This window comes from Orbicella faveolata, unplaced genomic scaffold (genome assembly GCF_042242905.1).
Source record: "Orbicella faveolata isolate gen_17 unplaced genomic scaffold, um_ofav_v1 contig_35, whole genome shotgun sequence".
Taxonomy (NCBI): Eukaryota; Metazoa; Cnidaria; class Anthozoa; order Scleractinia; family Merulinidae; genus Orbicella; species Orbicella faveolata.
In genome coordinates, this window is record NW_028301564.1 from 13,368,602 (window position 1) to 13,395,909 (window position 27,308).

At 39.6% G+C, this 27,308-nt stretch overlaps 1 protein-coding gene across 3 annotated transcripts; it reads left to right on the top strand.

Annotated features, from left to right (window-relative positions):
* The first annotated feature begins 513 nt into the window (after positions 1-513).
* Positions 514-26,015, top strand: LOC110056385 (phosphatidylinositol phosphatase PTPRQ-like). 3 transcript variants are annotated; one of them, XM_089272609.1, is made up of 15 exons: positions 514-607; positions 2,418-2,438; positions 3,449-3,727; positions 9,547-9,843; positions 10,610-10,894; positions 12,242-12,541; positions 14,613-14,716; positions 15,066-15,267; positions 16,300-16,402; positions 21,034-21,295; positions 21,530-21,575; positions 21,926-22,060; positions 22,787-22,811; positions 23,195-23,363; positions 24,270-26,015. In XM_089272609.1, the coding sequence occupies exons 1-15, from the start codon at positions 529-531 to the stop codon at positions 24,420-24,422; spliced, it is 2,460 nt and encodes an 819-aa protein (XP_089128735.1). In that variant the 5' UTR covers positions 514-528; the 3' UTR covers positions 24,423-26,015. The 3 variants fall into 3 exon arrangements, with proteins under 3 accessions (XP_089128735.1, XP_089128736.1, XP_089128737.1); XM_089272610.1 differs by lacking the exon at positions 2,418-2,438; XM_089272611.1 differs by lacking the exons at positions 514-607; positions 2,418-2,438; positions 3,449-3,727 and adding an exon at positions 4,106-4,567.
* Positions 26,016-27,308: the final 1,293 nt, after the last annotated feature.

The following is a 27,308-nucleotide window of genomic DNA, read 5'->3' on the forward strand; positions in this document are numbered from 1 at the left end:
AACCTCCACCTAAAACTTTGTATTTCTCCTGTGTAGCGAAATCGAAACAATTTCCGTGCTTACTTTTCACTCATCCGGTAACCCTTCATGGAATCACGCTCACGCAAGGTACTTTGTCACTGACATTCACACCGTAATTAAATGGCCGACAAACTGCTGAAACTGTACGTCACGAGATAAAAGCCGGCAAAGATTATGCAAAATAAAAGCATTGAAGGCAAAAAAAGTAGACTAGAAACTGAAATTGCCAAACAATCGCTGAAAACCACCCTAGCCAACCACGATATTCAACTTTCACCTTTGTGCTAAAGGAAACAGTCCACCTACGTTCACGTTTAAGGTTACGTTTGAAAGCTATGTGACACTCTTAAGATAAGTCATCCACGACATAACATTTTCAACTGTTTGCCTCATTGAAGCAGGAAGTCCAAACATTGATCCGTGGTAGACATATAGCGTGCCGCGATACGTGATTAACTGCACACATTTACACCGTCTAGCTGGAGGAAATCATCACGCTCCTGAAGAATGGATAACTCTAATTCTGGCAGCTTGTTTTTTATCTTGATTCTTGAGCTTGTTTTTCTTCAAGGTACACTTATAACAAGTAAGTCCTTATCGTGTAAAGTGCCATGACAGCATTATTAAGTATAATAAATCATTCCCGTTATAGAGATATACGCCATGAAAGGAATCTTGGGTTACACTGACAAGCTATTACGGCGCCACTTGTATTAAGACAAAGCTAGTTACAACGTGCTATGCATGAAAAGTTATCTGGTTAAAGAGAGGGTAGTGAATGATAAATGCGAGACTTTGTGGGAAGGCGAGACAACGGTTTTTCTTCTCGAGCTTGAGACATTTTTACCTTTTCAAATTGCGATGATCGAGAAGTTCAGACGTATCTAGTTCCTCGGCGGAGAGATTACAATAATACATGTATAAATGCACAGAGATTTGCGTGTTGATTACCGACAAGTACCGCTTTTACTATTATTGTACCGAGACGGAGTCAAAGTGAATATTCACCAATGTAAACCCAGCCTGAAGCGAATAATTGCTTAAGTGAAACTTTTAGATTTCAATATAAATAACATCGGAAACAAGGAAAAACAGACGCAATCGTTCGTTCGCATTCACGTTTGAGTTCTCGCGTTTAGAAATCGTGTCTAAATGATCGGCTGCCGGTTACAAAGCCACAGCTGGTTATTTGCCAGTGAGACCATATGGAACACGTAAACCGCTTTTTGTTTTTAATTTGGTTTCAAATGATCAACTTTTGTGTCGCGAAACCGCGGGCAAGTCTTAGAATTAAGGAACTCGATAACGCAAAGATATGAAATTTTTGCCTCAACCACGACTGCCATTATAGAAATTCCAAGAAAATTGCCGTTCTATGTTAAAGGAGCTACGTCACGGTTGGTGCATCTTGAAAAGTTTAGCCTGAATTTTTCAAGTTCGTCGTTTGTAATCCGTAGCTAATCTGTGTTAATCTTCTCCATCCTTAGCCCTCCTCGGTTCTTTTATGGTTTTATTTTGTTAACTCTTTGGTGTTTTTCCATCCTAGTAAACTGTTATTTTCAGGTTTCCTTCAATTTAAAGGTAATTTTGTACATGGCCAAAATAACTCAATATGCCGTGACTAAGCTCCTTTAATCAATACGTGCAGTTTATACCTGCTGCATTAAAATCGATCAAATGTTTGGTACTCAAACCCAATAAACTGACTTCAGTCGTTGAATTGATGTTGACTTGGTTCGGCAATCCGATCGAACACAATCAAACTGACCTGAAAATCTAGCCAATTGAACACAATCAAGTGTTCAGTAATCAAACCTTTATGCAGTCAAACACAATCAAACTCTTGAAGTTTGATTGGGATCTGAATATCCAGTTGACTAAGCCATTCATTCAGAGCCAGTTTCAACAGGTTTTCAAGTTATTTGTGTGGTCTTGACACACGACAACATTAATATCCACGTTATTGAAATGTGCGGAGCTTATTGATATTTGTGCGTATTTTTTTTTTTTTTTTCAAACTAAATAGTTTGGTACTGTAATTGCTTTTTGTTGTTCAGTTTGGTTCAAATAACGCCAGCTTCAACTGCAATTTTCCACTGGAGTTAATTTAATAAATTTTGATAATTGTTGTAAGACGGACTGGTATGTATTCTACACCATTGAATCTATAATTTTATATTTTACGCGCACAAGGTCTGAAATTGGGTGGAGCCAAAAAGGGGTTACTCTGACTTGTTTTCATGCATAGTTAATAAGTTTACTTGAATTACTATCCTCTAACGAGATAAACCATATGTGAAATCAATGTATTCTTCTCTCTATCTTGGTTATTTTCTTCTTCTTCTTCTTTTTTTTTTTTTTTTTTTTTTTTTTTTTTTTTTTTTTCGTTCTGGCAGGCACACAAGCTTCCAATGGAGGTATGACTTTGATTACTTACACTGTACATATGTTATTCATGATTTATACAAGTATGCATGTACGTCTGTACGTGAGTCATCTTTATCAACTCCTGGATGGTCTGGGAATTCCTCAGTTGCAGACCAGATCTCATGATCTCTCATACGCGTATCATCCAATCTCTAGGTGTGATTGTATGAAGAAACAACGCTCAACGTTCATTTTTCACTCTGATTAGGCCATTTTTAGGGGAGAAATGTTTGAATAATTTATGCAGTCTTGTGTTAAGGACGGTCCCTACTTTTGTTAGTATGCAGACGTTCTGCGCATCACGCAAAGCACGGTTGGCATTGACGTAATCAACTACGCTACCAAGAAAAAACCAAAATTTTCCTACTGTGACCAAATCAAGTTTTGATGAACCTGTACTTAAACCAGGTACACCAAAATAGCAGCATATCGCTAACCACTAACTGTTAACGGCTTCCAGCTGAAAAACTAGCTGTTATCTGCCGAAAATTATACTGAGACCCACCTGTAAATATGTACCTACAGATGGCGTAGTACGCGCGCAAAACAAGTGCGAGACGCAAATGTTTTACTTACTGGGGATGTGAAAGGGAAAAATATAACGAGCACCGTAACAGTTTTCAAAAAAGATTAAGACGAATTCTAGGGAAATCTGTGAAGAAATATCCTTTTCATTTTCTTTTCTCAGAAAAATGCCGATGTCAACATTTTAATGAGATGAGAGGCTAATTATCTCGAAACAAAAGCGTGGCTACCCCCATTTTTTCTATGTGGATTCCAATATACATCCCTTAAAAAGATCTACTTGGTCCCTATGGTCCTAATCTGGCGCAAAGTAGGCACCGCCCTTAATAATCATATTTCCCAGCCTTTCTGTAAGGTTAGAAACTCCCAGGAACCCCTAGTAACATAACGTATTTTCCTACCGAGTAGAACCTTAATACATGTACACGTACCATGACTGTGCATGTAATTAACCTTTCATATTGATTATTTTCAGCTCCCACACCTCCCAGAAACCTCAAGCTTGTGGTGGACTCATCCACTGAAATCACAGCCTCTTGGCTTGAACCTCTAAAGTTAAACGGCGTTTTACGACGTTATGTGGTTATGTATGGCAAAGTAAGAGGTAAACTGGATGGACGATTTAACACTACGGGGAAAACATACTCACTAACACCCCTGGAAGAATTTACGGACTATTTTGTTCAAGTTTACGCAGAAACATCTGTATCAGGAGCTGCTTCTAATATTGAACAGGCAAAGACTCTCCAGGATGGTAAGTTGCTTCCTTTCCATTTTCTTGGTTTTGAGCGTTACAGTGTACATGATCAAAAGTAATTACCGGTAGGCATTAGGAGATGATTGTCTGCATGCAGGCTATTTATAAGAGATGTTACAGAACGCTTTTTGATATCTCTACCGATTGTGTAATCTTTCATCCGACTCTGGCATGCCCGCAGCGCAAATCGTCAAAAACAGACGGAAGTCGCATGGGCTAACCAAACGCAAGGCAGTGTTCCTCCATTAACGCCATCAGGAGTTGTTTGTATTTGATTAATAGCTCTGGTTCAATTGCAAGTCGCAACAGTTAACTCGCTTTCGTTAGGAACAACGCAGAAGGGAGGGGGGCGTCTGTAAGCAAAACATTGGTTGAGTCATCGCTGCCAGTGTGACGTCACGTTTCGCTTGGATGAAATTCAAAATGGCGCCCAATGGGTAAAGTACAAGAGGTTGATAAAAATGCAGAATTTCGCTCCGATATTCTACCCCATTTGCTTAGGTTCGTTAATATGTGGTTTATATGACATTAAGGAATCTTTATTTGGTACTTTTCGTTGGCTAAAATATTTAACAGGTAGATGATTTGATCGAGAACTTTCTGTTTTGAAGCCAATTTGTCGAGCTAAACTGTTAGCTGATTGACCTTTCGAGGGTCACTGCATAACGAAGCAGGGCCCTTTTGACACAAGAATACGAGGTTCGACAGAGGGTATGCTTGGCTTCTTGTATGTGGAATTTCAGTTCTTCAGTGCTCGTGGTTCGTCTCATCAATCCCTTCAAAGTGCAAAGACTGGCTGTATGGGAAGAACAGCCATGTTTCAGTTAGCCAGATTAGGTAAGTTTTCTGCCTTATTTCACCTTTGTCGTACTACAGTTTACATTTAGGGCAATATCCGTAATTTGGTTAATATTTATGGTTTGATTAGTAATTCGGTTCTATTTTATTTTGTTTTATTTGAGAAAAGAGAAGTTTTGATTTTCTTATATGCTAGGTCTGCCACAAATATTATACATAGTTGTGTTACATGAAAAACTCAGCCTAGTTCCTGGCCGGCGGCCTAATTGCGACTAGCTTTTCCCAGATTTTAGTTTGGAATTCGATATTTGAAGAATTGGTGAATGCTGTTAATCCAATAGATCCATCAGAATCTATCGATTTGCAAGGTCATGATCAGCCAATAGTCCCCTTTTGTTCATGTAAAAAATTGTGTCCCACTGAAAACAGGTTATTGAAGACACTTCGGGTTTTTTTTGCAGGGAATGTCACTGGAAGGAACATAGCATAATGCACAAATTCCCTTCCAGAATGCCACACTGGGCAGCACTTAGGGATTCTGATGAACATTTTCCCCTTGATGGCTAATGTCCCATCGCCCCCCCCCCCCCCCCTGCCCCTGGATGATCAACTGGCATGGAGTTTTTAACTCACCTTAGTTTAGATTTTTTTTAAATTTCTTTATCACCTGTCAAGACATACATATGAGAGCTAAATATTTTTTTTCATGTTCAATCATGCTGTCAAATTTACAAGTTCTTTCTTCATTTTTGCACCCCCTTAAGTACTTTTCCACACCTTGTTATTAAACTCCCATTGATTATGACAGCCGAAGACATTTCCTTTAAAGGAACAGAGTCATACAAAGGCTTACCACAGCTTGATTGCCAGTATAAATCAATTGACAAGTTTAATTTGGAATTAATTTGAGATCCCAAATTTATGATAGTTTCACTTAATAAATCAGTGTGAAGTTAAAAAATGTGACTTTTCTGTTACATCAGCAACTAAAATAGATGCCACCAACCTTATTGACTTTAATACCATACTGAAGAAAAAGCTAGGGTGGTGAAATTCAACCATTTTTACACAAGGATAACTAAACATTTAGCTATGAAGACACAAAACAGTGCAAAAGAGGGGAAATTCTCTGGAGCGAACATCAAGGTTTTCAGAGCTGACTGCTATCACACAAACCACAAATAAAACCACTAACAATGGATCAGGCAGGGCATGTATGGCCATATATGGTCAGAATGAGAGCATAGCTGCTAAGCACACTGGACGAGAATGAAGCTTATGGACCTCCGGAGTCTGAGGAAGACATGTTGATTCAGTCAATCATTTATTCCTTTATTTGGTAATGCAGGTTTTATGAAAAGTAGCCTTCATTCGGTGTCCGCTCTGTGGATATTATCCATTCCAAGAAGATAGGAACAGATAATGTCCAAGGACAAATATCGAGCATATTTTTAAAGTCAAATGGAAGCTATTGTGTTTATTATACTTCAAATATTTTTGGCAATGTGCAGAATCTGCTTGAAGATTAGAAAATAGGGGAGTACCACTCCACTGGAGAATATTTTACCGTTGTAGCTTGAGCATTTAGTGATGCAATTAGACAAAGACATGCAAGCAACAATATTTGATGGATTAAATGGTACATATAGTCATAATTGAAACTATAGGCTGATGTGGACCTGTGAAGAGCGGGAGATGATTATAAGAGCAGAATAAATAAAAAAAGCTAATAGGCATAAAACTTTTTTAAATATAAAAAATTAATAAGAATAGATGTCTGATTGTCTTTACAGCATTTCTGCACTCTAACACTTAGCATTTGCTGTCATTTATTTTGAGTGCTATGCTGCAATATCTATTTAGTGACATTTAGTGGAGGGTTGTTTTTTTTAGTTGGAATATAATGAGAACTTATAGGGATGAAAAGACTACAATGCAGCCTTGAAATTCTTGGAGGCTTAAGAAATAGGAGCCATTACAACATGGCAATGCAGGACAGTTGCAGCATCATTAACCTGTTCCATGCTCTCGGTCTCTTTCTCTACAAAAACCCGCTTGTTGCTCGGCCACTTTTTTCGATTGTGCCCACTGACCAAGAACCTGGAACAGGCTACAGCATCATCCAAGATGTGGCACTGTTCAGGAATAAGCCAAGTTATCAGGTTATGACAAAAGATAAATAAATCATACAGTAAACTTGATTTCACCATAACTGTAATTATTATATTTAAATGCTATATATTTTTACACCAAAATTGTAAGTGGCAAGAAGAAAACCAAAAACAGCTTACTCCGGCTAACTCTAATTTGAACTTTGTTGTAAGTATGAAATCACAACACTGAACACCACAACTGCAGTGGACAGCAATAAGTCAACAGTTGCAACGAGACAGGAAAAAAAAGCCAACAAACCTTCACAACAAAAGCCAACAAATAAAGCTGCTGTACAATTAAAGCCAACAAATATCACCATACAGCGGACAAAATTAAAACACAAAAAGCAAACGGAGTTAAAACACAAAGAATTGAATTCAAAGACCTGATAACTACCACCAAAAGTTCTCCAAAACATGCAAAAACCGATCACATCGCAGGGAAATTTTGGTGGAAATCAAGAAATAAACAACATCTCAACACCAAAACGGATTGATGAGAGGAACGCGGCAGGTATATTTTGCAGGGTGCAGGGTGCAGGTTGCAGGTTGAAATTTAATTATAACTGGAAAACCGCTGGCACTTAAAAGAACGTACAGTTGGTAGAATTACCGTGACTGTTACATGACGCTGTTTACAGTCGCTCAGAAAGGTGGCTTCCACCTAAGTGCCAAACCGGCCGAAGCGATGGGAGGAGAGTATATTTCAATGATTTTAAGCCTGCAATGACTTATTGTTTTTGAAGAAACATCTCAAATATCATCTCAAATATCTGCTGAATTTGGTTTCTTCCCAGTGAGTACCAAATTGAAAGCACACTGAGCTTGCGCTAGTATATTCCGTCGGTTAAAATCTTATATTATTTCATTTCTTTATTTAATTGCTTCATTTGTGATGGCAATCTTCTGTTGTTGAGGGAAGACTCGAGCCAAATCTGGAATCGATGGAGACATCTGTGGAGCGGCCATCCAGATGGCTTTGAAGAGATTTCACCAGTCTCTGCGTGTCGATCGATAAGTACTTATAGCGGATCGATCGTGTTTTCGATGGACATGAGAACATTGCCCAAACCAAGTGCGATCACAAACATGTTGGGAAGCGTACGAAGTCTCTGGTTTCTGTACACGGCGTAACAAGTTAGAAGATTGCCAAAGAAGGCCTAAATATTAATAACAGCGTGTTTTCACTACGTGAAAGAGGCGAACTACTTTATGTAAGAACCCCCGACGAGTATATAGGTTATTAATTATTTTTAGTGCCAGCGGTTTTTCAGTTATAATTAAATTTCAACCTGCACCCTGCACCCTGCACCCTGCACCCTGCAAAATATACCTGCCGAGAGGAACGGCTCATTCAATCGACACAGAGATATACGCAGATTAAACGTATACTATCAACGCATAAAACCTCCTATTAACAAGACTATATTGGTAAGACATTTAAGAGAGAAAACGCGAACGTTTTACGTTGACCTCTCTCATCCCGTTTTCAAGATGGCGGTCCCGCCACTTATCCGTAACCAAATTCAACGAGGATACACGATAACGCGCGTACAAAACTAAAACAAATAATGCACACAGACAAAAAGCAACAAACTGTACACACCTATACTTAGTTAGCGAACAAAAGCGATATTAGGCCTGTTTTTTGGTCTTTCTTAACCTCTGTTGTCCTTCTTCAATGGCGTAATCTGAACAAGCTACTCGAAGCGCTCATTCGTTGCTATGTGACGTCACACTGGTAGCAATGAGTCGGTCACGAATGAATACCGAAACACAATAGAGTCACCCCCTCCCTCCTGGAACAACGACTTCAACTGCAGTTTTAATTGTTAACCATAACCTCCCAATCGCATACAAATTTGGAAATGGTAATTTTGTTTTTCATTTTCTTTTTGAATCATCTATGTTCTAATGAAACAATCGATAAGTTGTTAGGAGATGATTGTCTGCATGCAGGTTACTCTTCTTCACTTTTGATTGTTATGTGCAGTTTTGAAATTCTTTTTTGGGGGGAGGGGGGAGAGGAGACACGCAAACAACCTTCTAAAGAGATATAGGTGGAATGTACAGCTGTATGAATGCTTGAAATTGTTTTACTTGAAACCTCCACGCACATGCACAATTAGCCTTTGTGTCAACTTTAGATTTTTGATTTTGAGTGCATTTTACCAGCAGTCTTAGTAAAAGATCCTTGTATCACTTTGGCTAAAGGGATTAGAGGCTTCATTTCATTGTGCACACACCACGTAGACTTACTTACATGTACTTAGTCTGCATATTTACCCTAAAATGTGTTTCTACAGCGTGCAAAGAAACCTGATAGGACTAGCGGATAGCCCAGTGGAACTAGTGGATTCTGTTGATTTTCTTGCTCAGTGGGCAAGTGAAGTTTCCTGGGAAATTATTTGTTATGTAATGACAATAATTTTCAGTCTACATGTACTTGTCAGAAGCACTGTCAAAGGAGCAGTCACGTTATTTTTAGTTATTTTGGCCACATACAAAATTACCTTTAAATGGTAGGAAACCTGAAAATAGCACTTTAATATGATAGAAAAAAAACCAACGAGATAATGATAAACCATAAAGGAAAAAGGATGGCTAAGGATGGAGAAGATTAACACGGATTACAAACGACGAATTTGAAAAATTGAGGCTAAACTTTTCAATATGCGCAAACCGTGACTAGCTCCTTTAAGTAACATATCACATTTTTGGCACTGGTCCGAATGACCTCGGGAAAGTACACATACATGTACATGTAGTTACAGCTTGCCAAAGTCCGAAAATTAGTTTCCTTTGTACCCAGTTCTTTACATATTGAAAGGGAATGTTATTGACTTTTTCTGTGATTTACAAAAGCTCCTAGCACTCCTCCAGCCATAGATAAACAAGAAACGAAAGCAGAAGACGCTCACACTATACGAGTCAAGTGGAATGAAATAAACAAGAAAGATCGAAACGGTATCATATTGGGTTACATCGTGTATTACAACGAGAAAGGCCAACTTAAAGAGTTCAGCAAACAGACAACTGCAACAAATACCATTATCACTGGACTAAATCCATTTACAGAGTACTGCATCAAAGTCACAGGCTACACTGAAGTTGGGGTGTCTCCTCAGGGAAATTGCTTCTATGTCAAAACCATAGAATCGGGTAAGCTACATATACAGTGTGTGACAAAAATAGACCATTTCCAAGTCCCTTACTGACTCTTCAAAACACATCCTGGTACAAAATTGACGTATCAGAATGAGTTCAACTTTGTGGAGATGAATGTGTGGGTAAGGCAGTTTTTTTTTTCAGGAATTGAAATGTTTTGCATCAGAACTACAAATAACTGCATGTTAATGTTACGTACATGTTCATGTAGTTTGAATCAGAGAAAAATGTAACTGGGAGATTGCGAGGCATTGATTTGCTCCAGGAAATGTCAACTAGTACTACTTTGAATTGCATTTTTTTTTTAACTAAAGGGGAGTGCAAGTGAGATGAAAGAAAAGAATGTGATAAAAACGGACAGAACGCGCGGACAAACAGGAAACCTAACAAAAGAATGCGGCAGCAAAACCAAGGACAGTTTCGTGAACTTTACATGTATTTCGTGATTTCAACATTATTATTTTATCGGCAGAAAGTCTCAGTTCTAAATTCCTTACAAACTCTTACATTTTGAAAATGTCATCAATACGTAAATATTACGCTTTGGTTACATATGGTGCTACGAACTTTTGGAGCCTTAAGTTGATGAAAAGTGCCAAATGTCACGTAGTCTTTGATGACTTAAGCCACGTGACGAAATGTCACCGAGCCGGAAGTTCAAAGTCACAGTCTCCATTGAGGGTTGGGGTTTGGCACTGGATTGCAATCTTTGTACACGTATAATAGTTCTTTTTTTCTTGGTTTTGTCTTAACATTCTAGGCCCAAGCCACCCACAGAATGTCAAAGTTCAAGCTACGTCTTCTGTTTCAATTCGTGTGACGTGGGACGAACCAGCTTTTCCAAATGGAATCATCAAAGAATACATCATTTCTTATGGAACAAGCAAGGACTTCCAACCGTACGAGCAAATAGTCGCAGGGAAAACAACGGAACGTGTTCTGGATGGTTTGGACAAGTTCACTACTTACTTCATCAAAGCCAGGGGCAAAACGTCAAAGATGGGAAATGCTTCCAAAATATTGAATACAACAACTTATGAAGACAGTAAGTACTGCGCAACAGCCTTTGGCAAGATAGTGCTATGTTTACTGAGTAATTTTTTTTTCCTTTTTAGATGCAAATTTAGCCCTTCCGAATTAAGCTCAATCATTTCTGCACCCTCTCTCGAGGTTCTTCTCCTGGTCAACACAACTGCTATTGTCATACCTCCCACCTCAAATACGTTTTCCGATTGGAGGAGTACGTGTCACATGTCATGGGTCACAACTCGCTAACTCTCAAGGGAATCAACAACTTGAACTTTCCACTCGCACGTGATCAGGTCGTGCACTTTAAACCGTGGCAAATTTGTGTGCTAGCCGGCGTCAAGCAAGTAATGTTTTCTCAATTTGTTCTATTTTGAGGGTCTTGCGGAAACAGAACTTACTGTTTCCTGTGGGGCCAATCGTTAAGTGACGAGTGCTTACAGTATATTAATTGACTTTAAGAATGACCTCTTCTCCATCCGCTCCAGAAAATACACCATTCGAAAAAAACTTTAATTTGCCAAGGGTTTAGCTGTATAATGGGATTTTGCGGTGTTTATCTCAGTAGAGGGTCCTTTCTCAAACCTGAAGTTTCTAGTCAGCAGAGGTTTTAGTAGTGCCATGTTTTCATGTGCACGAGAAGATCGTACTCTAAAGTCCCGTCCACTCTTCGCCGGAAGAATTTGAAAACAGAGGTTTCACTCTGATAACGCATCGAATGTTGTCGGTCCACACTGCGCCGCAGGAATTTAAAGAAACGCAACAATCACCGGTTATTTTAGATTTGTGATGAGGGAAACTCGGTCAGGGAAATCGCATGATAATCGTGACTACACTGTTTTCGAAAAGCTCCGTTTTCAAAATGTTTTCCGTCCACTCGAAAACGAAAAGCTGGTGTTTTCTAATTCCTCCGGTTTGAAGACCGTTTTCCAAAAGCTTCGTTTTCGTGAAATATTAGTAGGGACGGTAGCCTTAACCGCTGCCTTTTCAAATTTCTTTAGCATAGCGTGCAGGCTGCCTAACTGTGTCATCGAGCTAGTGTTTGTTTCTCAAAAAGTAAAGTTTGTTGCCTGTGCATCATTCAAAATATGAATAATGCTGCTCTATACCTGCTACTGGAGCTAAACGCAAATTAGTTTTTTTGTTAATATAACTCTACCTGCGTTTTACATGTATCACGAATGCCGTTCTCTTATCAGCTATGTTTCTCACTGTGTTCTGTTGTATATAATGAGTAGTCTAGTGGTGTGCGGTTGTTTACAAAATGGCGGCCGCTGGATACTTTGCGTTTCCGAAGTGTGTGTGAATAGGATTTAAATATAATTGTTACATAATAAATCTTCATATATCTGCGTGTCTACAACAGGCCCCGGACCTCCTAGGCAATTCAACGGACAAGTTATGTCAGATATGGACGTTTATCTCTCCTGGAGAGATCCCGTTAATTCCAATGGGATTGTGAGGTTTTACTACATCAGAATTTACGACACCAAAACTGGCCAACAGGTGAAAAATCTTGTGAACAAGACTGCAGTGAAACAAGATCGTCCCCAGTGGCAATTGATATCCAATCTGAAGCCTTTTACAAATTACACCTTCACAATCCAGGCTGTCACCATCAAACCTGGAGAGATGGTTACCTTTACAGCAAGGACGAATGAAGGAGGTATTTTAATTTATGATTGGTTGCCCTTTTTACAGTCAACTCTTGTTATGATTGCGGACACAACCGGGACCGTCATTAGCTCTCCGCAATAACGAGGGTCCGCATTAGCGGGGTCAGGCGTGATGAAAATGACTCGAGTTTTGGTTCTGAAGTGTCACATTTACTCTTTTAAGATTCCTTGTTTCATGTTATTAACTGGTAGGGCACATTTATTTTCATACATAATCGTATGAACTCTGTAACAAAATTCTCAATCTTGATTGGCTCTCCTCGCGCCTATTTTCATGTAATCAGTGCGCGATCATGCAGGTGTCCAATTACAGGTATCTAATTTCGACTTCTTGTTAGTTGATACCTACATGAACGCCAATCGCTCATCAATTACGTTAGCTTCAGTGGCTTCCCTCTTGATGTTCCCTACAATTTTTACAACTTATGGAAAACACTAATGACTTTTTCGCGCAAACGAAGTTCTCAAAAGACTTGCTTATTCTCGAGATTTGTTATTGATACTAACTACTTAATAACCTCGACCGTTCGGTCGTTACCGGAAAATCTCAAACTGGTTTCAAAGGTTTGAGATTTTCCCGTAACGACCGAACGGTCGAGGTTATTAAGTTGTCTATTATATGGCTCATCAATAAAGAGAAAAATCATTCGAGCGGAAGTCGTCAATTTACATCCGGTGATGCGCGCGTTTACCGATTCATTCACCGTCTCAAACCTACCGCAAAACTACACAGTCAGTGAACTTCACCACTGTATTACGTATTCCGTTAAAAACACTCATTTCTTTACAGAAAAGTCACAGTCACAGCCTCAAAAACGTATTTTAGTATCGTGGTACCACAAGTTGATGGGGGAGTTTTTCCGACTTTTGGGGCGAAACGTCAACGCATATAGAAAAGACAGCAAGTGCTTCAAAATTGTCCAAACCAACCGTCTTTCGGTGAAAGAAAATACTAATGCTTCAGAATGCACTGCTCAAAATAAGCTTAACTCGATCTTCGCATTCGCTTTCGACAACATATCTTCGCCTTCTTCATTTTGGGATTTATGGATGAACATTTCAAGCCTTGTGAACGTCTGCAGTTATCAGAAACACTGCTACCTACAGAAACCGCCCGATTGTTTACGTCTGATGATCCTGGAAGCTGATTTACACTTGCTTGTGTCAAAGCGAGGGAATCTAATTTGATGAGAACTTTGACGGAGTTCAATACTTCGGTAATTGCTGAGACTAAGATGATAACTTATAAGTTTCTTTGTGGCGTTCTGCTCAGGATGCATGGCAGATCTGCCGATGGTGTTTTTTACTTAGCGATTTTAGCTTTACTTAAGATGTAGGCAAACTTCGATTGTTTTTCACTAGTGCCCGCCAAGGCCGTTACCGACTGGTCAGTCATCTATATAAATTTTATTAAAGAAATATCTTTAAACTTTTAGCTACTGACATTCTCGTACTGATTTTAATCGGCTTTCATCGTTTCAATGCGCTTGAATTTTCAGAACCGGGCTCTTCCTAATTTGCATAATCCGTAATCGGCCCGTGGGCATTACGGCTGCATAATGACCGCTCAGATCTCGCTCTTAGCCAATCAGAGCGCGCGTTATATCGACCACAAGCCAAAGCCATATAATAAGATTAATTAGTAACTGGTTCTCGTGCCCTACGATTCAGGGAGAAATCGTACCCGTAATATCAGATCGGCTCGCGCTGCGCACTCGTCCCATTTTGAGATTACTCGCCTGATTATTCCCTAAATTGTACTCCACTCGGGCCCAGTACTTTTACTCGTTTAATCATATCCCGTAATACCAGGGAGGTTTCCGTAATAGCGGGGTGTCGGTAATAGGGGGTGTCCCCAAGGCGAGAGTTGACTGTATTTAGTTACTACGCTATTCTTGAAAAAGATACTAGCGACTTCAATCAAAGTACATTTATGTGCTGTAATTCTGGATCCCCCAAATCACTCATTTCACACACTTCCTTTCTGCGGCGTGAGACCTTCGCTTGTAATTATATCAAATGGTAAATTTATTAGCCGCTGAACCATCTCGTTTGTTATAGTCCCAAGTCAACCAAGAGATGTCACAGCTAAGCTGGTGAACGATGCCATAGTTGTAACGTGGAAAGAACCACAAGATCTCAATGGAATACTCACTAGATACAAGGTGAATAAAAAGTACCCGAACAACGAGCTCAGCTCGAAAGAAAAAAATATATATACGTCAATTAAGATCAGATATCCAAACACCGTCACCGTCGTGTTTTCTTTGTTTAAACTTGATGCGTTTGAGAAGACTCAAGAAGAAGGTCAAGACGCAATGGGCATAGCCCCTCTCACTGTATACACGAAATGTCCTTGACTTAACGCAAGTCTTGCCTACAGTAGTTGTGTAAACCACATACCGAAATACCTGTTATCATTAAGGTTAGTGCAGCGATGTCCAGTCCTCCGACCTTTTACCTCCACTTTTCCCAAGATATCGGTGCTATTTGTTTTCAATTTTCTACTTCAAGGTGTTCTGCGAGGGCACACGAGACTACAACAGTTCATTCAGAACTAGTATACAAGTGGTAGAAGCTGTGAGCGCGCGACGGTCTGTTATAAAAAAGGACGAGTTAAAGCCCGGCACAAAATACAGTGTTTATGTTAAGGCAACCACAGTGAAGGGAGATGGTGTTGGAAGTGATCCTGTCATACTGCAGACCCCATCAAAAGGTATGCATGTAGAGCTGGATTTAATATCAAGGGAGTGCACTCATTTTTGGTACCAATGTTTTAGTTTGGAACAGATTTTAATGCTGTTAAACTTGTCATCATTGCTATTTTGTCAGGGCTTGTCAGGGCTTATTAAATACGTTTTGAAAGCGACATTTTCGACGAGAAAACAGTTTAAGATTGTTTTCCATCCATATTAATTCTGATGAATTTAAAACGGAACATTCTTCTCGGTTTGGCCTTCTGTCAACACTTAAACATCTCCAGAAAAATTTTTATGTACGACTGCAAACGACTCCCTATCCAAATCAGGTTTGGTTGCGAATATACTCCCTGCAATGCAGCGGGCTGGGTTTTGAAATTTCTCCTCTCTGAAGACCTTATCAAAATGCTCCGGTTTTGGTAATGGCACCTTTTTAGCGCCGTTTAAGTCGGGACGGCAGGCCAAATTGGATAACAAATGCGTCATCCAGATAAATGTGGACGCTGCCTTGTATATGATGGCTGCCGATGGCTGAAATTTGAGTTAATTAGAAAACCCAAACCCAGAGAACAATATTGTTGGTATAAACATATCTGTAAGCACGATTGTAAAGGTTTTCAAGTCCCTCTTTTTTTCCTACATGCGAAACTGTATTTAGTTGGATCTCAACTTGTGACTACTCTCGCGGGGCACTCTGTTCTACTTATGCAATAAATCGTCTGCACTCTCATGCATGCATGAGAGGCGCGGTCCGTGCTCGAGCTCTGGCCATGGACCTTGTTTTGAGTTACCGGGTAAGACACTTTGCTCTCGCAGTTCCTTGGGTACCAGCGTATTTAACGCTAAAGGGTAACCCTGCGATAGACTAGCATCCCATTCGGGAGGGACGTAGGGTAAACAGAAATACTCCTAGTGGGTTCATGCTACTGGAACTGGAATACACTCCAGCCCGATCAATGAGCCACTTGGCTCGTATTCAGACTTTTTACCTTTTACTCTCATGCATACCAAAGTTGAATTGTTGTTTCTGGTAAATATTTTATTTTCAGCGCCTCCTCCACCACCTCCTCTCCGAGTAAATGAAGATGACGTCACGGCAACGACAATTACCATTTTTCTAATACCATCTTCAGATAGCAATGGAAAAATTACGTAAGTCTGATTGAAATCTAATTAATAACTTATCAAAAGCTGCGTGACGACCTCGGGTAACTGATGTGAAATTACAAGGTATTATGACGTTATGGTCATCTTTCATCCAGTTTTATTTCGATTCCTTTGTTTCGTCAAAACCTTTAAGACAAAACAGTAACACCGACAAACACACTGTGCGCGAGAGAGACTGCTCGGGGGCGGTGGGAGTGGGGTGTATTCATGGACAAGCAGTCCATTGGGGGTAGGGCCTGATTCTTAGTGAGAACTCGGGAGATAAGCGTCAGCCTCATGGGCTCATGATCAGTCGAACTTCTACAATTGAAATCGCAATTTTTTTTTGTTTTGTTCTGTTTGTTTGTTTGTTTGTTTGTTTGTTTCTCTTAAATTGATTTTCTTAACTTTTTTTGCCTACATCGAACAGTACAGTAAAGAAAATAGGTTTGTTATCAATTCTTAAGTTCTTATTATTCCAAATTACATAGTGGGTATAACTGATATCAGAAAAAGCATTTCTAACGTCTGTTCACCAGATAAGTAACTGCTGATAAAAATCGTTTAAGCGTAAATTAAGATTCTTTACATCATAATTGCATTTTAACAGCAGAGTCCCTCCATATTTTTTCAAATGAAATTAAAAATATGGTTTCCATAGACCTATCCGGTCATCAAGAACCCGTGGAATCCAAGGTAGCCTAAAGCTTTACTGTTTGGGTTTCGAGGTCCGTAAGATTCAGGGCACCATTCTTCAGCGAGTTAATAACGGAGATTATTATATGGCTGTGTCTCATAAGGACTGGGAACTACCGAATTCACGAATTTGATTGGCTGAGGTCGATATTGACCGCGGTCTAGATTTTCCCATCTAGACCGGCATCTCGACCGTTTACATTTTGCCGTGAAAACGTTGCAAACTAAACACAAAAATATTGGCTATTTTCTTCCAAAATATTAGTTCCAGAAAATATCCATATTATGGAAGTGCGAAGCCTGATGAGGAAAAAAAGGAAAGAGGACGAGTTTGGCAGAATTAAGTTCATCTCACCGCCGTTCGCAGACAAAATGTCAGCTAGTACATGCAAACCAGCTACATTAAACGAATTAATTTTTTCTTGTTTGCCATATAATAAACATCTTATTAACCGAGCTTAGTCGATCTGTATGTGAGAATCTTGAAATCGTTCAGAATTTGCACGAAGATTTTACAGAAGATGTGTTCGCCAGAGTAGCAGTCAAATCATCAGCATATAGGAGTGTTTGGATTTCGTCATTATCGATTTTTATACCTTCAATATGTTCATTTTGCCGAAGAGATATAGCCAAAATTTCAATTGCCGCAACAAATAAATAGGGTGACAAAGGGTCGCCTTACCTTACCCCTCTTTCTAACTTAAAGGGCTTGTAAAATAATCGTTTGTTTATGACACAACTCGAGGAAGACCTTTTTGATTCTGTTGGCTATGACCTTGGAAGCAAGCTTGGAGTCAGTATTGACTAAAGAAATTGGTCTCCAGTTTTCCAAATACATTCGATCCTTATATTTTTTATCAATTAATGTAATAATTGCCTGTTTTTGTGAGGTTGACATTTCTCCTAAGTCAAAAGAACAGTTAAAAGCATTTATCATAAGTTCATCAACAGAGCTCCAAAACATTTTGTAAAACTCGGCAGGTATCCCGTCTTTCCCAAGGGTCGTTCCATTTTCAAAAGTGTCCAGTGTTTTGACACATCCTTCACCGATTATTCGTCCTTCACAACTTAACCTTTCTTCCTCAAACAATTTTGGTATGCTAGCTTTACCAAGAAAGTGTTCCAATATATCAGGCTGTATCGTATTAATCTTACTATACAGATCTTTATAATATTTCGAAGACGAGTCCAATATTCTTTCATAGCTGGTAGTAATAACTCCGCTCAAACAAAGTTTCCTAATATGTTTCCTTGAATGGCTTCTTGTCTCCAAACTTAATAAAAATACTTAGTACTCTTTTGCGCATGTTCATGCCATCTCGCCCTTGAACGCACCATTAATCCATTACCTTTCTAGTAGTAAAATTGCGCGAAATCATTTTTACATTTGTCCAGGATCCTTTCATATTCTTCGTAAGGGTTTTGTTGAAGTTGTGTGCAGCTTGGAGTTTCTTCTGCAGACTTTCCTCTTTCTCTCTCTTAATTCTTGCTAGTTCTTTTGAGTATTGCATTGAAAAAAGACGTACATTACATTTAATCCAATCTCAAGCAACTCTTATATCTATGAATTCTTTCGCTTCTTCTTTTCATACTTCCAGATTTGTTTTCATTAGTTGAACGAACTTTTCATCTGACAAGAGCGATGTATTCATTTTCCAGAATCCCGGCCCTTTTTTAGTCTCTCCAACCTGTAGCCTCTAACCAACACTGTAAACGAAGAACAATTGCCGAGTGATCCGTTTTAATCGATGCTAAAATATCTACATTTTTAATCAGGTCCTGAAGTGTCTCTGAAATAAGCCAATATAATCTAACCTGCAGAAGATAAATGGAGATTTTTGTGACCATGTGAAACTTTCTTTCTTTGAATTTTCAACCCTCCAAATGTCATGAAAATTGAATGTCGATTAAATTTCTTCAATACGTTCAACAATTTTCTTTCTGGTCATCATTACCCCGCCTTGTTCATCCAACATCGGATTCAAAAGACAGTTAAAGTCCCCTCAAAGGATTATTCTATCTTCATAAAGGAGGTCTTCATTTTTTAGGACGTCGAACAGATGATCATAGAATAGACCAATTTCGATATATTAAAATTCAGTCTAACACAATAGACCTCAGCACGAGGCTCTGGGGAATAAACCCCACAAACTCTGTAGTTATTCCCCAGAGCCTCGTACTGGGGTCTATTGTTTTAGGCTGAATTTTAATATATCGAAATTGGTCTATTGTGCAGCTTGATTATCTTTGTTTGGACCGTAAACGTTGAATAAATAATAGATTTCGTCATTAATTCCTGCCTGAATACCGGTATATCTACCGACGGGATCAAGGTAGTTTTGTTTATTTTACAATCAAAGCCATTTCGTGATAATATCGCACCGCCTCTTGCATTACTGCTTCCATGGGCGAGCTCTAATGGTGCGCCCCATTTAGCTTTCTATTTTTTTCCCCTATCGCGCGGGGAATGCGTTCTTGAAGATAAATTACATATGCAAATATCGAACGTCGTTTTTTTAATTACTCAAACTTCTTACATTCAAAGACAACATTTTGAAATCACAAGAACCCTTCATAAGTCTTCTTCAGCAGTGATCGAAGAGGAGCCGAGAGAAATTTGTGGCGGGCTGCTAACAATTAATATTGGTTAAGAAGGATCTCCATTGTACAAAGAACACAAACACACACATAAAAACACAAACATGATAGAATTTTGGTGAAAACAATTTTCGAAAACATGTTGACGAAGATTTTACTGAAGGAGTCTCGCATCCTTTCCTCCAATAGCCATGTCTGGTCCTAAACATAATATGCCTTTTCTTTTTTTCGAAATAGATATCACCTGACATATTTATCGGTTTTAAAACAAATAATAAACTCATTGGAGTTTACAGAATAAAACCCCTAGATACTATTAAATATGCATCACTACGAAGTAGCAAGAAAACAACCAAGAGAAAGTCAAAAATATAAAAAGATACATGTTCAGTTGTCTGGCAAGAAGAACGACCTCAATTTCGGCGCATCTTTCACCTTGTAGAGAATACGCGCGGGGACATTCCAAGGAATGCAGGCAAATTCCACTTCTTCTCGAGAGCTAATTTCGTTAATATACCTCCCCTTCAACTTCTTTCGGTCGTTCCTCACCGTTTAGATTTGCCTCCAGGAAAGGGTTATCTCTTAAAGCTGACGCGGCTTTGCGGAGAATACACAACTTATCTGTGTAACGCAGTAAATACACGTGGACGGGTCTTGCTAGAGGTGACGTAGTATTTTCGGAGGTGCTTTGTTTTTTTTATGTTTGTTCGATGAGCGCGCATTATTTCCAAATCGCCTACCAATTGCATGTGATGGGTCAAAATGTTATGGACGATGTCTTGACAGGAGAAACCTTTCTCGGCGCCTTCAGAAATGCTCCATGTAACAATGTTGTTTCTTTTCGCCCGGTTCTCAAGGTCGTCGGGCTTTTCTTCCAGACTGGCCAGCCGAGCGGAGTCCGTTTTATTGCTCAATGCATCCTTTACCGCCTCGACTTCTTCATTTGTAAGTTCAAGTCCTTTCTTTAAGTCGTTGATCTCACCCGGTTGGTTGGCTGTTTTGGACTCCAGTTGTTGAAGTTTTACACACAAGACATCATGGCGGCTTTGGCTGTCAGAATCAAGCTTGTCTATTTTCACCGCCAAACTTTTGACCAGTTGGGTAATTCTTCAAACTTGTTATTAGTCGGAATTTCTTCTTGTAAATTGCCTTTTCCTTTCCTTGAACGTAAATGTTTGTTCATGCTCGCCAGGATTTTAAAATTTTAGGAGCGGAGCACGGAGTGACGGGTCCTCACGCTTTGAGAGTGATGCTAAAAATCTGAATAGCAAAGTTACTAGAAGAGAAATGCTCTCTTATCCTTCGAGGTGTTAATTCTACTTCACTTTCAATTATCTTTTCAGAGCTCACCAAGTTATTGTAGAGATGGTCGTCAAAGTGAGCGAACGACAGGAACTAGCTTGTTTACCAAATGACACTTCCGACTACGAAGAGGCGAAGTCAAATGGAACTCGTTTTTACATTGCAGCTCAGTTAAAAAGAAGTGAACTGCCTGCGGAGTTCATTCTAGGCGATGGAAAATTATACGGTGGTTATGCAAATGCTCCCTTGCAGCCAGAGACACAATACAAGGCGTACTTGAGAGGAGTAACCGAGCATAACGGGGTAAGCCTTTCATCATAATAGTCAGAACCATTTCATTTAAGACAATGAAGGTTTCGATCAACTTTCGCCATATGGTACTTACATGAACGGTGTGACCATTTTCAAACTCAGCTAAAGTTAACTCATCCGATGAGATTCCAGTTATCTTGTTTTTTTTGGTTCCTTGAGAGTGTTTCGCAATTTTTTAACTTGTAGTACGGATGTGTTTTACCATTTTTTCTGTCGTTTCTGTAGAAATCGCTTTTTGGAGAGCCAGCCGCGATTTGCCTGCCACCAACGGGTAAAATGTTCTTCTCTCTCTTTTTCTTTTATCTTGTCCTATCAAGTTTGTGGATAAAGATGCAGTCTATTAATGCAATTGTTTGACTGTATGTTATTGTTTACATGCTTTGCCATGTTGAACTTCGAACACATCAGCAAAAACCGAGTAACATTCTTTCATACATTACCCTCGCATAAGGCCACCTGTGAGGATATCCCGGACAATCGGCGTACTTTTAAAGTGAGTAAGAGGGTCGAATTAGTGGAGTTGGGGTAAGGTGTTGCGTTACGAACCCAATTACTCCGCTCGCATTGTTGAATACATGCTGCCTATCTCCTACAAAAATTATAATTAACCTTTGCCAACAGATCCCAAGCAGGCTCGGATCAAAGATAGCTCTTCCTTGGTAGTGATAGTTCTTGCATCCTCGACAGCAGTTTTATTTGTTACGTTGCTCATTTTTGCTGGAGTTTTCATCTTTTGGCGAAGGAAACAGCGAAAAGGTGATTTATTGTCTTACCTACATGTGTACAAAATGTTGGGTATATTTGGTTCGTCTATGCTAAGGCCTCAAAAGGTAAAGTGATTGTAACTGTGACAGCTTTAACAGGTTACTAGTGAAGATTTTGTGTTATCGATTATACATTCATAGCACATATGAATTGAATACTGATGTTCATTATAACATAATATGCCAAGTTATTCTCGCATTTTGATTGGTTGTTACTGATCTAAATGGGAGGACAGATGCATAGAGACGTCATTAGTAACTTATATAAAACAAGTAGATTCCCTGTTGCCGTGCGTCTGTTTAGTAATAGACCACAGATGACGTAAAGATGGGGTGAGAACATCAGTGACACACTCGCCAAACGGCTCGGGTTTCACTATTTTTGGTCCTAGCACATTTTGACGTAATCTGTGATCTACCTTAGGGACCATAGAACGGCAATATGGAATCTATTTGTTAAACATCATGCTGCTTTATATATTGCCGTAAAAAAAGGATTCATTGAAAGACGGGAAATGACCAATCCCCGGCAGAGAGGTTATGAATTAGAACCAAAAATTACTAATCTTGTAATGGGAACAGGGTATGTACTATAGTATTACGGGAATTAAGCCAGTAGTTGTATGGCATTCATCCAACACGTTAAAAGTAACAAAACTGTGGTAACATAGCTTTGTGCTAACTGTTTTTTTTTTTTTTGTTTTTGTCCGAACAACAGATGCAGGACATGTGCCTGTTAACAGGTACGTCAAGTGCTAAACTTGGCATATAATTTAAAACAAAAAAAATGAGAAACAAAACAAAACAAACGAAATGTCATGCGAGTCCTCTTTTAGCTTAGTATCTAATAGGTGTTTATGGGTTCAGACCTCATTATATTTCAGGAGTTGCGACTCAGTAAACATAAAAGACGCGGAATTGCATTGTTGGAATTATAGCTAGTGAACTTTCGAAAATGTAACGACTTAACAGCCATTGCAATGGCTACAAGCTTCATTACATACGATCATTAAAAACCCTTGCTTTTAAAGCAAGGTCATGCAAGGATAAGAACGGCAACAGAGAGTTTGAGCACTAAGGGAAATATCAGATTGTTAATGGTTATTTTCTGTGCATCTGTTCTTAGATATCACATTGCTAACGGGAACCAACCTGATAATAATGATCCAGATGGTTCGTCGTTGAATCCAGCAAATGCAGCGAGACAGCTTGGTTTTGTAGATGAAGCAGAAACTGCTAACAATGAAAACAGAGAGGAGTGTAGATACGCCATGTTAAATCCCCGTACAATGACGGTAATTCCAGTGAGCTTTTTGAAATATTATTATATTCTATAATATTATTATTTCGTGAAAGAACGTTAACTGTGGATAAAATTATATAAAAACTAAATCTCCTTGTCGTCGTCGCTGTCACTATCACTGTTTGTTCTTATTCTTATTTTCTGGCTTCTTCATACCTAATGGCAAATAGTATTCTTCTTTCTCCTTCTCCACCCCTTCGCCTTGCTCAGTTCCTCCTCCTTCTGCTGATCTTTCTCTTCCTCCTTCTCCTGCATGCTCCTCCTTATCTTTTTCTTCCTAATCTTCGTCCTCTTCTTTCTCTTCTTCGTTCTCCCCTATGCCTCCCCACCTTTCCTATTTGGCCAGTTCCTCCTTCTCTCCCTTCTCTTCCTCCTCGTTCTTATATTCTGTTTCTCGTCTTTCTCCGCCGCTGTTGTTTTTCATCCTTCCCTTTTTCTCCTCACCTTACTCCCCTTCTCCTCCTCGTTTTCCTCGTTTTCCTCCTTCACCTCCTAGGCCTCCTCTTCTTCTTCCTCTTCATACTCCTTCGCGTACTCTTCTTTCTCTCTTGGTCATTGTGTTTTTATAATTACTTGTCGTGTACATGTTGTCCTGATTATGATAGGTTTTCTGTACCCCTTACGGCGTTTTGTTGTTGTTGTTGTTGTTGTTGTTGTTGTTGTTGTTGTTACAGTTATATACTTCGCAAAGATGTCTCATAACTCACCAAAAGGTCTTTCGTCTCGTAAATATCGCTTTAAAATAAATCGCCTAATTTGTCCCTGAATTGTGCTCCGTTTAGTCTGGTTACCACTCCTGATTCATTCGATTGACTTATCGCTCCAGCTGATTAATTGATTGCATTATTGATTGACTGTCTGATATGGTGTAGTTCAATTGCTCTAATGTATTCCACAGGTGCCTGGGGATAGTTCCTACACATTGCTTGACAAAGGAGACAGTGTCAATGAATCGTCTACAGCTAGAGCTGCTATTCCTTTGTTACAATCCGATGATGAGCAACCCATATATGTCAATCAAATGCCTTCTTCTTATTATGAGGAAATTTAACTCCGATGTATCGAAAGAAAAGTTGATCTACTCACTCTCCATGTTTATATTAGTCCTATTGTGAAGAAACTCAAATAACGATTGCGTGACTGTTTGTGGTATGTCGAGAATTGGCCAGGATGGAAAACGATCGGTTTTTTAACGCTTCGGCAGGTTTGGCTTGAAAGGCAAATTGACCGGGAGTGACAAAAGGCAGCTGTATTCTGTGATAATAGGTTTTTTGGCCTGGGAAAGCACTTCTGTAAAAACCTGGGGAAACTCTCTGGCTGCGGCGGGGATCAGTACCGGAATCTGTTACAGGGAATACGGGATAGTAGTATCCGGCGTCCCACCACCGGGGACGTCACCGAAGAAAAATTACAAAACACCTGTATATATGCTAGACCCTAAAAAAAAAAATGATCTAATATTTAGTTTAGTAATCCTAACTGCTACTGTCTGCCATTGAGCTTGTTGTTCTAGGCTATCCCATCATAGGCAAGTCAGTTATTCTGCTCGTAAATATTAACTACTTACAACTTCAGGTAGGTCTCACTACAAGAAGTTGTATGATAATAGAGATAGATAAGTGGTTACCATGGTTATTGAACTTTCACTTAACTGCCAACTGTTGGCTTTTTATGGTTACGAATATCAGCAAATTCTCCCCTCACAACTCATTGGCTGCTAGTGCCGTAAGACGGACATCTCCTTCCAGGTGTGGTACTTGCAACTTGATTGTCTGTGAGATGGCAGAATATTTCCCCGGTTTCAAGGAAATAGTAGCAAACTTAAGCAGCGACGCTTTTGAGACGCGGACGCTAACCGGAAGTTAAAAGTTCTCGTTCCAGGTGGCTTTTTGGTCAGCACAGTTTGGTTTAAAATACAAACACGACGACTTTGCAGTTGATCCCATGGCGTCCAAAGCGCTCCAGAATTAGCTCCATTCCTCTTCTGGTTGCCGTCCGCGTCCCAAAAACGTCGCTGCTTAAGTTCGCTTATAACCTCTTGAAGTCTTAACTGAGCCCGCGTATTCATTCCAGCAATGTTGCTAAGTAACGTGGCAATTTCCAATCTCCTACCTATCGAGAACAACGCGAGGAACTGAAATCCAGTTAAGCCGTCCTAGTAATATTAAAAATTTTATATGTTGCGTTAAGGGTACCGTATATATTTTGTTATATAGTATAGAATTAATAACACAATTTATTTTTACGACGTTTTGTAGTGTAGCAAATATCAGAAATATCGAAAGATTTTAAAAGCGTTTGCTAAAAAATTTTTCCCACGCGTAATTTCCATTTGAGAGTATTCTCTAAATTTTGAATGAATTTTGGTAATGGGGAAATAACGGCAAAATATGCAGTAATAGTTATGTGAAGCAGGTATACTTTAGTATAGGAATATAATTATAATAGGGGGAAATGTAGAAATAGGTGTGTGTGTGCGTGTGTGTGTGTGTGTGTATTACAATAGGTCAAGACTGAACGTCCAGCTTCTCGTTGTAATGTTAATTAAATAATGCTCCTGCAATAAGATACTTAACAAGTTATGAGAAAAGGGAAAAAAAATTAAACTAGGGGATATTGTGTCCTAATGTGCTGTACCTCCAAACTCGACGGCGGTTGGCTTTCTCTTCTCAGTGATTATAAAATTAACACAAGCTCAAGCAAGCTCTACCCTGAAGGCTCCGACGCCAATCCAGTACCAACGTATAGGGGCGAAATTTGCGTCGCTCCCTCCCTTCCCACCCCACACTCCCCTTCCCGCTACAGATGTCACATGCTAAGCTGAAATTTTGGCCCTTTTCCAAATGTAACGGAAGCTGAGGTCGAGACGGATTTTGTGACTGGTAATCTTTTGGTCATTTTCCATTCCAGAGCTGACCGTGTTGTCAGCCGTCTGAATTAAAATCCATGTAATACTTCGCATTTTTCCCGTGTAGCGAAACTTTATTGTTGCCTGTTTGTTTTGGACTAAGTCCGGAAATCCTTCTAGGAATCACACAACACCGTACAGCACTTAAAATTCGATCACATTTAAAATGTCGACAAACTGCTGAAACTGTACGTCATGCGATAAAAGCGTGCAATGATTATCACGGTAAAGAAAGATCACGCAGAAGAAAGGAGACTAGAAACTGAATTGCTAAGTAATCATTTTAAAACCACCCGTGTCAACAACAGTGTGAAACTTGTTCCTTTGTGCTGAAGGAAAACACGTACTCCACCCAAGTCAACTGAGGCCCCATCCACAGATAGCCTGAAATGTCAGTCATCTCCGATCCCGCCCTCAGGCAGGCTGAGGGCGGGAGATGACTGACATTTCAGGCTACGTCCCCACTACACAGGAGAAATTTCAAAACGGAATTTTCACTCTAAAAACGCATCAAATATTTTACGTCCACACCACGCGGGGGGAAAATTGAACACGCAACAATCACCGGTCATTCTGGATTTGTGTTAGAGGAAAACTCGGGCAGGGCCGGAAATCACATGATTATCGTGACCTTATCGTTTTCGGAAAGCTCCGTTTTCAAAATGATTTCCGTCCACAATAAAACGCAAAGCCAGCGTTTTCAAATTCCTCCAGTTTGAAGAACGTTTTGTTTTCGTGACAGATTAGAGAGGACGAAAGGCCTAATCGTAGAAATATACCCTGATCCCAGAGGTTTATCTTGATTTTTCTCCGCATGAGAGAGCCGCGACAGAGCGACTCGTGTTCGCCGCTTCGCGGCTCTCTCACGGCTCTCATGATGCGGAAAAAAATCGAGAAAAATATCTAGGACCAGGGTAGTAGAAATAAAGCTGCGTTTTCAGATTTCTCCGGCGAAGTATGGACGGGGTCTAAGCTCTCCGCTTTCCAGTGTTTTGTTTTTTGATGAATATGTGATACACGTCCCCGTAA

Bases quoted from the DNA above. Each gene is read 5' to 3' on its own strand.
- LOC110056385 (XM_089272609.1), top strand. From the start codon at position 529: ATGGATAACTCTAATTCTGGCAGCTTGTTTTTTATCTTGATTCTTGAG. The intron at 10,895-12,241 runs GTAAGTACTGCG...TGTCTACAACAG, and splicing joins TACAACAACTTATGAAGACA to GCCCCGGACCTCCTAGGCAA. The intron at 21,576-21,925 runs GTAAAATGTTCT...CTTTGCCAACAG, and splicing joins GATTTGCCTGCCACCAACGG to ATCCCAAGCAGGCTCGGATC.